The sequence below is a fragment of the Apodemus sylvaticus genome, chromosome 4 (genome assembly GCF_947179515.1).
Source record: "Apodemus sylvaticus chromosome 4, mApoSyl1.1, whole genome shotgun sequence".
NCBI lineage: Eukaryota > Metazoa > Chordata > Mammalia > Rodentia > Muridae > Apodemus > Apodemus sylvaticus.
The window spans coordinates 20,541,929-20,559,952 of NC_067475.1; the positions used below are offsets into that span (position 1 = coordinate 20,541,929).

At 40.7% G+C, this 18,024-nt stretch overlaps 1 protein-coding gene across 1 annotated transcript in view; it reads right to left on the minus strand.

Moving 5' to 3' along the window:
- Nucleotides 1-8,037: 8,037 nt before the first annotated feature.
- Unc5c (unc-5 netrin receptor C) overlaps nucleotides 8,038-18,024 on the minus strand; it is a 197,347-nt gene continuing 187,360 nt past the window's right edge. The window contains exons 16-17 of the mRNA XM_052178827.1: nucleotides 9,794-9,972; nucleotides 8,038-9,036 (exon numbers count right to left, since the gene is read on the minus strand). Of these exons, the coding sequence (XP_052034787.1) occupies nucleotides 8,871-9,036; nucleotides 9,794-9,972 (345 nt within the window). The 3' untranslated portion in view covers nucleotides 8,038-8,870. The remainder of the gene's footprint in view (nucleotides 9,037-9,793; nucleotides 9,973-18,024) is intronic.

Genomic DNA, 18,024 nt, shown 5'->3' on the forward strand with positions numbered 1-18,024 from the left:
TCAGCATGTATACAAGCCCTTGCTGCCTCTTGGTTTTGTTGTTTTGTTTTTCTTTTAATCACAGACCATCTACATCCTAGAGTTTAATCTATCATGGAAATCAGTGTTCCAGGAAAAGTAAGAATTACTATTAAAGCACTGTTTGTCATGAGCCTCCAGAGTATAGCATAAGACACCACAAAGAGAAAGAGAGAAACTAGATCAAGAGAGAGAGAAATTAGGCCATAAGACAGACTCCAGACAGTGACAGTGCTTGAGTGGCTACTGAGAGGTTTGTGACTGAAATCCAGATTTGCGGGCAGGGTGGGCAGGGTGGGGGGGGGGGCGCAAGACCAAGGAGAGCTAGAGGGCGTCATCAGAGGCAGTACGCTTGGATTAGTGGACACGATTGTTGGTGATGAGAACCCACATGCTGGGTTTGGCACTTGTTCTTGTGTATTTTGAATTCCTCAGCATGGTGGCAGCGTCACGAAGACTGTGAGAGCAAATTCTCCAAGGACCATGGGAGGATGAGTAGGAAATTAGTGGAGGAAGGATTACATTAGGAGATGGACTTGAAGGACCTAGTGATCTGAAGGGCAAGAAATAAGGGTGACAGCAAAGGAGCCTCATGATATGAGAGGAACTGGCTCTTTCGAGGGCCAGGGGGAGGAATGAAACTCTTACTCATACCACAGAAGCATCCCTCAACCTGAAACCAGAACCAGAAAGCCCTCTGCAGAGAGAAAATGGGGTGGGGGGAGGGGCAAGGCTATATTTTCACTGAGTGTGGGTCTGGAGGACAGCTTGGGAAGCTTGTGTCCTGAGTGACTCTATTTGAGATTGGAAAGAAAGAGAGGAAAGAGAGAGGACAGAGATTGAAAAGAGAGATTGCATTGGGCAGTTAGGTTTGTATCATAGTAACAGTGGTTGAAAGGCATGGCATTTGGATTTTAGTCTCTTACACTTGTGCCAAGAAAGTACACCACAGTATTTGGGTTTCGGATGAACTTAAGTCTGTTCTCTCAGTTTTCCTTTTACTATTCTTCAGGAATATATAATCTGTGAGCTCTCAATATTTCCAAACGTACCTTGAGATAAAATGCTCTTCCACTCCTCCCAACAGACTCTTAAAACTAGGATGAATATATATATTCAAGGCCGAGGAGACGTCCTATTGGAAGTCACAGTTCCCATTCTCCATCTTCTGAATGCTGTGGCTCAGGCCACACTTTTCATAGGACATAGGTGCGTCACTTTACATGTGGCTGGTTTATTTTCTCACTGGAAATAGCAGCAAAGTACAAAGTACAAGGAAGTCTCCTTATTTAGGGGAAACATCTAGGCTCTGTAATTCCTACTCAAGCTTCTGATATTTACACAGTTGGAAAGTCTCTGGGACTGAAGAGGATTCAATTGACAGTGAGGAATAGATTCAGGGCAAGGTCAGTCTCAGAACTCTAATGGCCATGCTTTTGGGGGTGAGACCTTACTGATTTGACCTTGAAAAACATTTGCCTATTATCCAAAGTGTGGGTCACAGCATCAGTGAAACTTGTAACTCCTAAATCTCAAAGAGAGAAGAGGCTGAGGCCAGACTCTGTTGTGGAACATGGGTTGTATTTGCTTTGTGGCTAACTGGCTTTATTTGCTTCCTACTATAATTTCGTTTTATCCACAGACATCCTACGAATGCAAGACATCTATGCATGCAAGATGCACAGACATCTATGCATGCAAGGCCCCTTTGCATATTTTCATTACTTCTTTTTCCCTAGAAAAAAACGTGAGTTTGTCACCATTTTGTAGGTCCTGAAAGGAAAAGTTCTCTTCACTATCATAGTGGCTTACCTTTGTTGGTAAGTCAAGATAAGCAAAATGGTCAAGGGGCAGATGGCAGTCAATTTACAGTATTTCTCTGAGTCAGTGTGTTATTAAGCTGACTCTGGTCTTCCCCCCCAGAGGTATAGCTGCTTTTCACGTCCAATTTGGAAACTTTCTGCTTGCTCACCTGAGTAACTGAGGTCCTGCACTAAGGCAGACATATCTTCCGGGATTCATGATAGCTCTGGTCTGCCTCACGAGGCTTGTCTTTTGTTTCCTGTTAATTGTAGTTACTTACAAACTCCACTTGAGATCAGATCTTTGAGTGTAGCACATGGCCATCTTTATAATAGGCTCCAGAAATGTTGATACAGGTGCTGGGATGTGCTTCTGTATTAACTGCTCCCCGCAAGCTTGTCCACATTCACCACCTTGCATCCAGAGCAAGGAAGCCAGAACCTCTAGAGGTAGGTCAAGCCATTGGCCCAGAGATTGCTATGTGTGATGTTTCTGGAGAAGCATCCTTCTAGAACTTCACCCTACCATGGAGGAAGTTTGTGATTCCCATTTACACAAGACCCAAAGGTTTTTCTTTTGTTTGTTTTTGTTTTTTTGTTTGTTTTTTTGTTTTGTTTTGTTTTGTCTTACTGGAAAAAAAAACCCAATAACTTCTGAACACAAAGCATCTCTGTGTTATAAAGAAACAGAGCCTCTATTGCTTATAAATATAATTTATTACCTGTTTAAAAATTCTTTCTTACATTTGTACATATTGGCTGACAGAGTAAATGCAGGCAATTTACAAACCAAGGGGACTGCAGGAAAATTGGGTGAGGCAACCAGAGAGAGAAAAGAGGCACAACCAAAGCTGGTACCCCTCACCTCCACCACACAGCAAGGCGATGAACGGGAGTGCTGGATAGCGCTCCGCAGCCACTGGGGAATCACTAGAAAAGGAGTTGCATAGAAGATACAGCAGGACAGAATTCCATAACAAGGAAGAAGTGTTCCACATCCGAGAAGCCAAGGTTGCGTTGTTTTGCTAAAAAAAAAAGAAAAAAACTGACAAAGCATAAAATTTCAACCTGATACTTCTGAAGTTGAACTGGTCCAAAGAAGACAGCAGGAGGGTGACCCAGCCTCTTTTTTTAGCAGAAAGCTGGGGGTTGTTCTCTCATGAATATGGGTTTTCTTCTTTAGAACAAGGAGGAAGATTACTGGTTCCTTACAGCTCAACATTAAGCTTAATACACACAAAACTGTGACATCTTACACATACACATGCACACACACACACACACATACATACATACACACACAGAGTATACATACAATAATGATATTCCCTGCAACTTGGCTGAATACATTGTCTGAAGGGTAAGGGCATCAATACCCACAGTAGGACTAGGAACAAGTGAAAGAAAGAATGCAAGTCATGTGTTCAACTGGCTCCTCTTTCTTTCCAATAATCCGAAGAAAAATATATCTGAATCCATATGTGAGCAGTTAGTTGTAGGTGCCATGAATGACTTTCGGAACATAGAAAAGGGCAAAGGCATTCTCTCCTAGCTGTGGATTTTAACACAGCGTAGAGCTCGTCATGATGCTTTGATGTCGCCACATCATCACTGAGTGAAGATCAAAGGCCTCAGAGAGCTCATCCCTTAGGCCGCTGAGAGGGACAACCAGCCCACAGTTCACAGTCACTGTGGCTGGGTGTCATCAGGCTCCATGGCATTAGGCCTTTGGCATATAAAGATGACATGGGTTTATGCTTATTTAAAATGGGTCTCACAGTACTATGACCTGCAATTTATGATTCTTCCATAGCACAGGTTCCCAAATGATATATAAAAAGCTGGTATACCATAGCAAATAACATGGCTGGTGGACAGCTGATTGTATTTCAGGACACTCCCTGGTTTTCTGCTTAACAACTAGTGGGCTTGGCCATAACCAGCCTGATATATGGCAGGGACTTCCACTTTAGGATTCTGGTACCCTTGGGACAGATTCCTTCATATAAAGTTTAGTATTCTGAACACTTGCAGGTAACCTCTTACATCTCTGGATTTGCCTGCTAGTATGTTTATGGAGTATATCTATTTGTCCTGAGGATACCCCAGCCACACTTATATAGGACTCTGAAAATACCTTTGGTTGAATAAGCTTGTTAATATCCCACCACAGATCAATAGAGGAAGCAGCCGAGCCCACTGGACTTTCTGAAGACTGTTGCAGTAAGTTTTCAGAAAAAAGGGCAGCCATTTGGCCAAAAGAACTAAAGGATCCACAATGACACTGTTAGTCTGAAGAGATACTCCACCCAGGTACACGCAGGCCATCTCCACTCATTAAGCCAATAAGCTTAAGTGGCAGATGTTTGGAAACATGTATGACTTCATATTTATCCTATATGACCATAAATTAGTATTGGTTATAATAAGTGTATTCTTCATAGTCCTATCCCATCAAAAAATTATTGGGTGACGGTCAAAGTGGTCAGTGTAACCAGAGGTGACACAATCAGATCTCTTGGGGCAGGGAAACAGTATTTTGTTGTATAGACGACAGAGTTATAAGGTTTTTAGTCAATGTCAGCTCAGTATGCTTTAAAAATACAAAAACAATACAAAGCTAAAGGAATAAGATAGTTGGTCCCACGAGGCACTCAGAAGGCAAAACCAGTTTTTATTTTCTTGAGAATAATAATAAAAATATTTTTCTTTTTGGATCTATAAAATAAGATGCTCACTGGCCATTATCACCTTTACAAATGATTTGAACAATGATGTTCTGATTTACAAAGCTTCTCAGAAAAGGTGTCTCGAGCCTAATTCCACCAATACTGTGTTTCTGTAAATCCTCTTTTGCCACTACTGGCCTTGGTCCTGCACCAGCATCTATCTGAATAGATTAATTTTCCAGAGCAATTACTCAGCTCAAATTCGTGTTCCTCTTAAAGAGTGGGAACAAGTTAATCTTTTCTACTTTGTTTCTCATATTCTCCAACATCCTTCTACATTGATTAGCTCCAGAGCACAGATTGTAGGGAGGATATGTATGGATTCTGGGGCACAACATTATCCTTATAAACTCTCTTTGTCCTGTGGCTATGGAGATGCGAATGACTGAGGACCAGAGCTGCTGGGTCCACATCAGAGACACATAGAGATATAGGCAACTATCTGCTCTCCTTCAGGTGTCAACTGTCTAAATCTTACCCTCTGAATGTTTCCATTTCAATCACTTTTAGGAGAAATGTCTTTAAAACCTAGTTTTAATACCTATTTTCTAGAGGATCCTAAATATAGTTATTGTAACTTTCCCCTAAAGAATGTCTCTACTCTTTGATAGTGGAATAATTAAAATCTGTAGAATCTTATCATATATGAAAATAACTAATGGAATACTTTGATCTTGGACCTCTCATCCCCCAAATTATCCTTTCCCCAAAGAGATTAATTTGCTCAGGTCAGGATGAAATTCTTTATATAGCAGAGACGATGTGTCTGCTTTGAAGATGTTTGGCTGTGACTTTCTTGACACATGCTTGTACTCAAGCCAATTTTAATTAATGTCAATAAGAAGAGAACATGAAACTTTAGATTCCTAGTTTCAGAAGGTCTACTTCATCTAAAGATCATTTGTCTTCACAGCCACAACTTCCATGTCCATAGACACAGGATTCTCATTTACAAATGCAGAACGGATTTAAGTAGGTATTGTAGTACATACTTCAACTCTCACCACTTGAGAGACTGTGGAAATAGGGTCATGGATTTGAGGATGTTCTGGGATACCTAGCAAGAATATATATCAAAAGATTAAATCAAATAATAAAATCCCCAAGGGTATGCCATGTGTTTATATATGTGTGTGGAGTTGTTGAGCAGGGAGGCTTCCTTCTTTGTGGATACAATTTGTTTCTAAAAGTCAGTATTTTGGAATTAAATGGTTTCAAATATGCAAAGCCCAATGATGACTTTAAGAGATTTCTTTTATATAGATTCCATATATGTCTATTATAAGAAAGTAACTTAAGATATGTCTGAATAAGTGGATGATGGGTTATACCCAGAAAATTGCGAAATGGATAATTTAACTGCAGAATACGAGAGTAAGAGAGGTACACACTTGAAGGGTAAATTTCCCCATGCCTGTTGGTCACAAATGTCTTGTCAAACTCCACAGGTACTTAACTCTCTTTGTCAACTTTTTAAAGCTGTTTATGAAATTGAGTAACTATGTAGCAGGCCACTAGATGGCACCATGCACAAATAATTAGTTATTCTAGCCTCCCACAGAAAGCCAGGCTTCCCTCAGCAGCTGTATAGAAGTCAGATGTACCCCAGGGGTGATGACAAAGCTCCCTCTAAAATGAACCATGGCAGGTTAACCTTGTGTGTTGGAAGGCAGCGATCTAACAACGATCATTTTCTTCCAAAGGAGAAAGAGCAGATTGCTTAGTGAAAATGATTTGATGTATGGTATGTTCTAGTTTGGAAACTGTCATTCACATGATAGAAAGTAGTTTTGTGACAAACGACTCTTTCGTATGACATCAGTCATTTTTCCTTTTCCTGTTGTCAGAGTCTGGATAGAAAAGCAAGTATCTCTAGATGCTTGAGTATGAGGACTCTCAAATGATTCAACAATGTTGCTTGATTATATTCAGTGTTTCTGTGCTGGTTACTCATCAGATCTTTTGTTTTTTTTTAGGATAAATGAACCAGAATAGAAACATATTTTTCCTCTGGACTTAGCACAAAGTATTGGAGTTACATAGATCATCCAGTCCAGATCTCTCAGTTTGGATTTCTTTGATGGTTCCAAAACCAAAGCAGTGAAGAGGAACCTTCACACTTGTTTCAAGAAGCAGCCATGTATAAGTCTTTCTTCCTCTTGCTTTTTAAGAATACCAGGCAAACTCTTAAAGGTTTGAACAAACTCATGGTTATAGACATCAGCCAATGAATCTGCTTAGGAGTACAGAATTCCCCATCTATAGTCAGTGCCACCAGGATTTTTACATATGAATATGATTAGAGAAAGAGAATACATCTCTGAAAGAGAAGAAAAACAGCATGAAGGAAGAGTCTCCACAACTGTATCCACAGTTCTTTAATGGCTAAGATGGAAGAGTCAGAGTATCAGGAAGGAACAGAATCGGGGGTATTAGGCAAAATGATTCCCAATGGAATCCATTCAGCAACCTGGATACTTCTAGCCCCAAAGTACACCACAGCCACATTTGGAAGGTTCTGACTTAAGGGCATGGGTGTTTCCTAGGTAACTGTGTCTGTGACTGTGAGGCAGCTAAGTTTTCATTTACTATCTGCTGAATGGAGTTCCTATATCAAAAAACCAAACCAACCAACTAAACAAACAAAAACCAGGATGGTCCCAAGGAGAACTCATAATATGCACAACTAACATTTTCTAGGATTAAAGAGCTAATCTCTGTAAATACAACTGACTATTATTAAAGCAAAGATTAATAAAGAAAAAAAAATGGTACCAAATTTCTTCAGCTGCATGGGCTTTTTGTAGAAATGGTCTTGAGATCTTGAGATCAATAAATGAGTAAAGCAGAACTTAAAATTAGTTGGAAGGCTGGAGGCTAGGGCCCCACCAGGGGTCAAGACAATGGTAAGAAAAGGATGCCATCTCTCAGCAAACAACATCATGCAACAATCATACAAAGATAAAGCCAAACAAATAAATGCACGTTGAAGTAATCCCTGTTCAAGTCAATCCTGTCTGCAAGATTTAAAAAGCTGATGGTATCCCAAAGGGAGATCAGCATGCTAGAACCTTGAGATGAACTGGTCTCACCCCATAGTTTACAAAGAAGTACAATGAGCTCCAGTGGGTTTCTCCCCAAAGTCACACAGCCAGACAAGGACCAAGTCCACAAGGATAACTGGGTTTCTTCAGACACTGTTACCCACAACTACACTGCCTCCCAGAGAGCCACAAGAGTAAGTGAACTTTATGTAGAGAACTCTCCTCATGAAAAGGGCAAGGACAGAAAGACTCTGCCCGAGCAAGCTGAAAGAGCAGGCAGAGCCAGTGAGCATGTCTGTCTTTTCCACCACAGAATGGTAGATCAGAGGTCAAGGAAGCAAAATCTATTGAACTAAACTGGTGACCATGGCCACCTCCTTAGGCAGGAAAGGGAGGCAGGTCTAGTCAACACCAAACACTAACAGTATTGCTAACTAAAACAAAAGGAAAATCTTTTTACTAGAATATTTGTAATAATCATCAATAATAATGATAATATTTTTTAAAAAACACTTGAAATTGCTTATTACAAACACACATGTAGTACAGACATGTTTGTGTGGAGGAAATGAATCGCTACCTCCCCTGTAATGCTACAGCTCTGTTCCCAAAGAACACCAACTGGGTTCCCCCAGGATGTAAGACATTTTAGCAATTTCTCTTTTACATTTAGATTCTCTACTTCCCTGATACCAATGCCAATACTGGTCCGACAAGTTTCAGAAACAGAACACTGATGGGAAGATTATCTGAGACACTTGATGTACACGATTTTTAGCAAAAGTCTGTGATTTCTCTGTAAATTACTAATCTGAAATAGACACAATAAACCGTCCACAGCTTCAACTTCAAATGATCGGAACAAAAATAGAACGAGCTATGGACAGTGTCTGCATCCCTGTCCAAATTGATGTAAACAACATTTGTAGAAACTGGGTTTGTTAAGAAAGTTTATCCATACATCTGGATAGCAATAAAAAGCGTTTCCTAGGAAACTGTAAGATCCTGTACCATACAGCATACAGCCCAACGAAGAGAAAATTAGATTGGTTTTTAAATTCAAGGTACAAATTTACACAATTTTTCTTAACTCCCGCGGTGGTGCTGTCCGAATGAAGTGGGCGTGTACCTTGGTGGTTATATCTGTCCCCCACGTTTCCTGTTGCCATCTTGCCTGTAAAGCGCCTTGGTCCTATCTGGATTTCCTCCTCAGATGTGGTTCCCCTGAACACAGACTCCCTGTGTAATTTTGTCCTTCAGTGTCAGTTCCAGTGTGGTCAATACTGTCCTTCTGCTGCCAAGGACACTACTGTCTCATGTCTGCCCATCTCTTCCAGCACAGCTGCCAGCAGGCTCAGGTTTCCATCTGGGAAGTTTTGTGCTTCCCAAAGATCCAGGATTACGCCAGTTGGGCTCGATTTGGTGGCAAAGTAATTCAAGTACCTGCAATCAGGAATGGGGAAAATATGCTTAAGAGGTGTGATTTACAGGTCTATTTACAGTATTATCTTGTCTGCGTCTGCGCTAAACCTGTATGTCTTGAAGTATTTCAGTCCCACTGTGGATTCTACTGAACTCCACTTAATGATTGCTCCATTCCTAATTAGATCAGCCCCAGACAGGACATGTGCTGTTTAACTTTGTTAACCTCAACTCTGAATAGGATAATTTAAGAGACTATGTGTCTATGGGTTTTGTCCGAAACAGGAAATCAAGAGGCTTATGTTTGCTGTTCAGCCCAGGCTCGGATGATCTTTGACAGGTCATGCCACATCTCTTCCTTGGAGGTGACAGATACATTCTACAAAGCAGAGGCTCTCAGGGTCTCTTCATAACGTAATACAAGTGCTTGTGTGAGCATGTAAATTATTCATCACACATTACGTCTTATTCAACTGGCGGTGAATGGACAATAATAATTGCTTCAGTGAATAGACATCCTATTTAGGAGGTCTTAGCACATGAGCTAGACAAAGCAGATCACAAATCCTGACAATGATAAATGTCATATAACCCAGACATTCTCTTGGAACTGTTTAGAAGCTCATGACACAAGGTCAACATGAGCTTGATACATACGTTCAGAATGAAAGTGTAAACAAATATGTAGGAAGAAACAAAATGCTACTTTCTACCTCGTAGGTCCTGGGGGACCTCTGCTAAATGAATGCAGTAGGTTCCGAAGCCTGGGCACACTCACCTGTCCAGGTTGAGTTTATGAGCCAGCATCCTCCAGTCATGTCCTCTTGTTTGAGGGGCATCCAGGCTGCTGCACAGCTTCTGCCGGATTGGGAGAGGGATGCTGAAAGCACTTGGTCCAGTGACAGTGGTGATGGTGCTAGCAGGGTCCAGGAGAGGCCAATCGATGCCAGTAGGTTCCTGTAGGAACGGCACAACGTTATTTTCAGCAGACAAATGTAATCCCTGTTGTCTCAGCCAGCATAATGCTTGACTCTCAGCTGGATATTCTCTGTATCCAACTTGAGATGGATACAAAGAATAAGTTCTGTTCTCTTCAAGAAGGACGGTTTCTTCCTGGCCTGGAAGTAGTGGGTTAGTATAGGCAGGACATTGGGAGATAGATTTGTGTAGCCCATGCTCAGGAGTCCTAGGTCAGGACCGGGCAGGACAGTAAGCTCTGGTGAGATTCTGTAGTGGCTTCCCTAATGAGACACTCCAAGGCAGCCATTCTCAAACTGTGGGTCACAGCCGCTGGAAAACATGAACTTCTAGTGGCCTTATGAACTGAGATACTTCTCAGTATCAAACTTACAGATATGAAAGCAGCAACATAAGTAAGTTTATGGTTGGGAATTCCTAAGACCATCAGAAATCTGTGTTTTCTGATGGTCTCAGCCCACAGGTTGAGAACTACGGCTTTGGGAAGGGAGTGTGGAGGGGACGTCCACTTTCCCCAAAGTTTAGATGTTGGATATGCTCAAAAGGGAAGTTCTTTCTGAAGGCATAATTAGCTCTGAGATAAATAAGATCTGCTAGAAGTCTTCTAGCCCTAAAGGCATCCTCTCTCTAAACACATAGGAAACTCCAGCTAGCCCTGTGAAGGTGGCTCCCTCCGTCTCTTGCTTGATAAAATGGGCTGATGCTAAGAGATATCAAATTAAGACAAGCTAAGAAAAAGAAAATAGTAAACACAGAATATTGCCTTAGGGCAAGCCACTAATGGTATCCTCTAATTGCTGAATGTCCTTGCTTATATATTTTTTTAAATCCAATTTTAGTAGAGAAAACTATAAATTGGCTCTTAACATAGTTTCAGCTCATAAAGCAGCACAAATGCAAAATCTAAATTTCATCTGCAAGAGAAACTCTAATCATTTTCTGATCACTTCTGCTGGTATGAAAGCAAGAGGAAACGTTGCTTGGGAACCATTAAAGCAATAACAAGAAATCATTTTGATCTGCTTTGAATGTCACCTCTTTTTTTTAAGGCAGGTAATGCCATAGAGTGCACAAGTAGTTGCTGGAGGAGAAACTAGGCTCAGAGCCCAGGTCATCCTGAAGTCTGTGATGTCCTTCTAAGCACTCAGCTACTTAGAAGCCCCCATGTCCTGCCCTGATTCTGAGGTCTCTGCAGACTTGGGATCACAGGAGCTTTGAGGGGCAGGTGGGGTCTCTCAGCTGCCTGATTCCCAAGTGTGACCCACAGGATGGTCTGCTTTTGGGGGATCAGTGGCCAATGCTGATTTTCAACTTCTATAATCCCTCTGGATGAGACCCATTGAGGAGTTGGGGGACATGTTAGAGAAATTTGTTTTTCTGGTTTTTTTTTATTGTTTTGTTGCTTTTTAAATTATAGAATACATATACAATAGTCTTGGCTTTGATCAAAGTATCAGGGCTCAGAAGCAATGGCTTGGCAAAGAGATGGTCCTGGCCCTAGTATATTAGCTCTGGCTCCATGGCTAGACTTTGGGCTGCCAGTCAGAAGCCTCCAACAGGATTAGAGAGCTCTGATGGGACTCAAATCCTGTAGCTCTTTCCCCTTAGGCGCAGAACTCTGCCAAAAAGCATGAGTTTATAACCTCCAGGGTCACAGGGCTTCAAACAGGCAAGCAGTGAGTCATTCAAGGGCACACATTGATGCTTATGAGTGGATTCACATTGGAAATGTTAGGACTCAAGAGTTGCAGTGTTTATATTGGGCACAGCAATATTCACGACTGCATTGTTATGGGGGAGCAGAAAAGTTCCACACTATCACTACATTTTAGTGACTTCACCCCAGTTCAAGTCCTCTTTCTTCTTTATGGGAAATCACAATTGTGACTACTCTTTAGGCCCAGAAGGAAATCTTATATCCCCTCTTTGATTGTCCTTGGGTGGGAGTGTAGGTTAAAGTCTGCACAGGGAGGAATTGTCATGTGAAGCATGGTTTCCTGTGCAAAGAGTTTCCTTAGCATGGTTGGCAACAGTATCTCCCTGCTGCTTGCCTGTTCTCCACCCTGCACTCCTGCCAGCCGGCCTGTCTTCCCACATCTCTCTCCATGGGCTCCATGCTTTCTTGACCCTCTCTCCTATTCATTCATTCAAGGGAGTGTTTAATATCCTTCTGCATGACATTTCAATCTTGCAATCTTACAATTTTGAACCTGTGTGTATATGTGTGTGTGCATGTGTGAGTGTGCACTGTTATATATGTGTCTGTGCCATCTTTTAGAGGCCAGAGGACAACTATGAGTATCGTTCCTCAGGTACCGTAGCTCTTTAGTTTTTGGGTTCAGATCTCACCTAGAAGGCTAGGCTGTCTCTATATTGAGTACGGGCATTCCTCTGTTTCCTCCCCTCCTCAGTACTGGGATTATCAATGCACATTGTACCATGTCTACTGTTTTTACTTTTATTTGTTGTATGGGCTCCAGAGATCAAAATCAAGTTCTCCAACTTGATCAACCAAGCCGTCTCCCCAGTCCTAATATTTTAACATGTATGTAACTGTATGGTTAATGTTCCAACTTCATAGAAGCATAAAGGGTGAGGTGAATGAATCTCATCACTCTTTTCCTTAACCCCTATTTTTTTTTCAGTCTCCAGTTCTTGGTATGTGACTTTCAGGTCAGTGTCTTATTTCTGTTCTTTGTCTGAGAGAGAGAAATGGGATGAGGGACACATACACACTTGGATTTACTCTTCCGTGGTTTGGCTTATTTTACCTAACAAAATGACCTCCATCCAGTTCTAGCTATTTCATGGCAAATTACAGGAGTCTATTATTCTTTATGACTGAGTAATGCTCCATTGTTATATACATACAGCATATTCATTTTGTAGAGGGTGGCCCAGCTGAATCTGTGATTAACTATTTGAATTTTGCTATAAAACACAAGGGCAGATAGGCATGTTTGATTAAGCATGCTAGTTCAATTTCCTCTGGTAATATACTTAGAAGTGGGATAGTTGGATCACACAGTGGACTGTTTTTAGTATTTTTAGTACCTTTCTAATGACTGTGCTAATTTACATTCCCATCAACAATGCGAGAGTCCCCTTTGGCCACATGCTCATTAGCATTTATTGTTTGTCACTTTGATCACAACCCTACTAACTGGGGTGAATGACATCACACAGTGGCTTTGATTTGTACTCCCTGATGGCTAACTGAGCAATTTTTCCCACGTATGTTGGCCATTCATATTCTTCGGAGAAGGGCCTTTGTCATGATTTGCTCATTTTAAAAGTTAAATTAATTTTTTTAGTTCTTTCTAGTTTCTGGATAGGAATCAGTCCCATTAAAGTTATCATGTGTTTTCTCCTATCTTGTAGCTCTTTCTCTCCATGTACTCGTCATTTCTTTTGCTGTGCAAAAGCTTTGTAATTTGAGGTGATTGTAGCTGTCCATTTTTTCTCTATTTCCTGATGTTTGGTTTTCCTATCCAGAAAATCATTACCTTTAGCAAGGTTTTTGAGGTGTTTTCATTGGGCTTTTTTTCCCCCAGGAGTTTCCAAGTTTCAGGTTTGGTTTTGTGTGTAGGGTGAGGAGGATTATGTCTCAGTCTTCTGCATTTGCTGATTTTCCCCAACATTTGCTTAGGAGGCTGTCCTCAGTCCAGTGTGCAGCCTTCGTGCCTCCATTGAAAACGTCAAGATGTACATGCATACATTTATTTCTAGGATGTAGCATGGCTGACTTTATACATCTATGTTGTTTGGAATGCTATTGCTCCACAGTGTTAGAATCATGAATCAGGTATTTTAATGACCCCCCATTGTGCTGATTTTACCCAGGACTGTTCTAGTCCTAACCCTAACCCTAACCCTAACCCTAACCCTAACCCTAACCCCTAACCCTAACCTAAATATATTTTAAGACATATACTTTAATCCTTATGAATTTTAGGTTTACATTGAACCTGAAGCTAACTCTAGGTAATATAGTCATTTTAAATTATTAATTTTTGTAATTCATAGATATGGGTGTTTTTTCCATCTTGTATGTGTGTGTGCTATTCAATATTTTTCATGAGTGGCTTGTTCTTCTCATTGCAGAATTTTTCTGCATCCATTAAGTTTTTCCAAGATACATTTTCCTTCTCTGACTACTATAAAAAGCATTGTAGTCATGACTTCTCTCAACAATTCATCTTTATATATTTATTTATATAAATAAGTTAATGACTTTTGCAAGTTGAGTTTGCATGTAATCAATTATTATACTCTTTGGGGTCTGTTTCTTTATGGATAGATCATAGCGTGTGCATAAAGAGAAGCTTTAATTTTTCCTTTCCCATTTGTTCATCTTTCCTTTCTCTTGTGAAATTGCTCTGTATATTTGTATTATTTTTAGTAAGAGATACGAGGATGTATCCTTATATATGTGCCTCTGTCTTAAAGGAAAATACCTTCAGCTTTTCCCTACTCAGTATGATAAAGTTGTGGGTTTACCATACATTACATTTTATGTTCATGTATGCTCCTTCAATATATAATCTTGTCAAGGTTGTTAACATCTAGAGTTGAATTGTGTTATGCTTTTCCTACATCAGGTTTGCTCATATAACTTATATCCTTCATTCTGTACATATGATACATGATGTTTTGTTTGCATGTATTAAACCACCCTTTCATGCTTGGGATAAAACCTCTTGATCAGAATTTGGTTGAGAGTTTTTGTGTCTGTTTTGTCATAGGTATTGGACTTTAGCAGTTGCATGTCTAATTTTCATAAAAAGCAATGCTGACATCATAGATTCAGCTTCAAAAACTGCCTTCTGGTGAAAACCGTGGAATAGTGTCAAAAGAATTGGACTTAGTTCTTCTTTAAAAGTTTGGCCCCAGTTTTGTTTACTCAGTGAGGGATATGTACAGCCCTCACCTAGGCCTGTGCGGGGCTCTACAGGAGATGGAGGAAGCTGAGCTCCAGTTCCAACTTGGAGAAGGGAACCTCTACAACACTGTTCCCCTCACTTCTCAGTCTGGCCCCAACCCTTCTCAGGTTGCCATCTTAGTGTTACTTGCCCCAGTCGAGTGTTGGCACGATCTCCTGCTTTTCATTTGTACTACCACTTCTAGAAGCAGCCCTCTGACATTTCTTTTCCTTTAGTATCTATGCACATGCCTTAAAATTTGGCCCAAAGGGCATGTGCTACAACACCCCTCTTCATATATACCAAGACACCCTAACTGGAGGCCAGGCAGGACATGGCCATAGCTCTTCAGTAGTCCTCAGGTGGACTGACTGGATGGACTGCAAATTCCTTTGCTCTCTTAATTTCTCTGTAGGCAGAATATTGAATTTGTTGTTTTATCAATAGATTGCCCCGTACTACTCATATGGCGCTCTGTACATTGAAGCTACGCAAATTACTCTTTGCCTAAATGGGAGCAGGTGTTTTTTGTTTGTTTGTTTGCTCTTTGTTTTGCTTGTTTGTTTTGCTGTGATGGGGAGACAGTGAAACCTATTCCTGATAAATTCCACTTGCAGAGTGGAGTGTTCTGCCTCCTTCTAACTAAGTGTGAATGAGGGCTTGAGTCTTCTCATTGGTAAACCCTGAGGTTAAGAAAGGCTAGTTTAAAATAGATATATAATAGTCTCAGGAAAGCCTCACACACTCAGCTTGTCCCTTCCTGTTGAGAAAGGAACCAGCACCATTTTATGTGGGCATTGCCCTAACTCTTAACTTGGTTACTTTGCCTATGTCTCTGCAATCTATGAAACAAGCTTTGTACTACACTTTTTGGATGGGTGATAGTATACTTTAATACATTGAAGGTAATCAGAGAAAATGCACATATACATTTATGTTAAAATTTCATGTAGCAATTTTCAGTTTCTACTGGCTCTTCCTTTACTTCCAGGTAAAAGGAGAGATTACTTTCACAGAATGTTTATTACAATAATCTTTTATGATAGTGGAACCATCTGCTTTTGATGTTATAATTTTCTTAGTTAAGCATATGATTTTTCAGCATTAACCAAACATCTGTTCTGGGTGATCAACCCACAATTTTAGTTGGGTGGTAGTTTTCTTTATATAGTTTATGGAAGCCATAAACCCCCTTTATATCTTAAGAGCTTTCTTTCCTTCCTTCCTTCCTTCCTTCCTTCCTTCCTTCCTTCCTTCCTTCCTTCATTCCTTCCTTCCTTCCTTTCATCCTTCCTTCCTTCCTTCCACCCTTCCTTTCTTCCACCCTTCCTTCCTTCCTTCCTTCCCTCCTTCCTTCCTTCTTTCCCTCCTTCCTTCCTTCTTCCCTCCCTCCCTAGGTCTCAGTCACTCTGTCTCTCCTTCCCTCTTTCTTTCTTTTCTTCTTTCTTTCTGGCTTTTTAAGAAAGGGTTTCTCTGTGTAGCCCTGGCTATCCAAGAACTCACTCTCTATACCAGACTGACCTTGAAGTCAGATAGTTGTGATCTGCAATGTGGATACTGGAGCTATACCCAGGTCTTGTACAAGAACAGAAAGTGCTCTGAACCATCTGTACAATCTGAGCTTTATCTTGCATTTTTGAGAACAGGACATGTGATACTTAAACTGGCAATGGATTCCATTGATGAGAGAGGCAATGCTTGCTAAAGCCAGTTATTCCAATAGAAGAATAGTGGATATGATTATGTGCTGTGGAGCAAGTTCTACTCATGGCACTTCTTAAATGTTCAGGTATTGAATTTTCTCAACAGTCCTAAGAAATAATGATATACCAGGTTAAGCATAAAGAAATGATAAGGGGAAGATAATTGGGTATATTCCTAGTGAACTATTCTCTTAGAAATTTATTAGGATTGGTCTTTGGCTACTGCTAAAATGACAACAAAGCCTAAGACAACATTTCAAGTTTTCCTTCCTTCTCTGTACCATATTTTTACTTTGGACAAATTTCTTACCCCAACCCTATCTAAAGAAGCAAACAAACAAAAAAAGAAATATCTTCCATCATTTTCATCTTGACATCCATTCACACCAACATTTTAGTTTTCTAGGTATTTTTCCTTCTTAGATCTCTTCTCTTTAGTGAGATGCATCTTTAGGAGCGTCTGGTAGAGGGGACAGAAGAACAGGTGGTGGCTCCTAAGTATGCATGCTTGGTCCAGACTGGTCCCTGTGGTGGTCAAAGGTTCTACCCCTGGCTCTAGAGGCCCTGAGTTGTGTGATTTTATAAATGACTGCTAGGAAATGACCTTCATTAGTAGGTCACTAGAGGGAAAAGGAAAAGACAATGTATTCTAAACAAGACAGATAATTCTCCAGGGATTTGTCTTTGGAATTAGAACCCTTAGACTCTGTTAGCTTGCCGTGTGATGGAAGGAGCAGGGCTCAGAAGAAACTACAAATGAAGCCTCTTTTTCTATTTATACCAACTTCTGAATCATACTGGGCCAATTCTCAGTTCTTGATAAGAGCTTGGGTCCCTGGACTCCTCAGAGCCCATTATTCTGCCTAGAGTCTCACATTGCTTCAGCATCAGCATCAGTACCAGAAACCTGCTCCCTCTTCCAAAACCCAACCTGTATTCAAATAATAATAATAATAATAATAATAATTATTATTATTATTATTATTATTATTAAAATATTGAATAACCTGTATTCAAACCACAATGATGGGGTACTGGGACCCAGAAGTACAAGCAGTAGAGTGCTCCTGAATCCCCAGCATTTTTCCTAGTCTGGTCATTTTTTCCAGTCTGAGATTCATGTGCTTGTCTGTCACACGTGGGCAAATGCCTGCCTCGTGACTACAGGGCTGGCCTCTGAGCAGACTGCCAAGTTGCAAAAGCAATAATCTTTTCTCTGTGTTGGCACCAGAAAGGAGTCCTTAAGTTGTGATCACACTTTGCAAAACTGCCCTTTCTGTGTGAGGAGCTAGCAGGCCTCGCTGGTGGGGGAGAACTCAGAGCAGCTCTTATTTCTTTGTGGCTGCATCTGATCCACCTTTTCAGGGAGCAGCAAATGTTCATGCTGAACAGAAAGCGTGCATCAA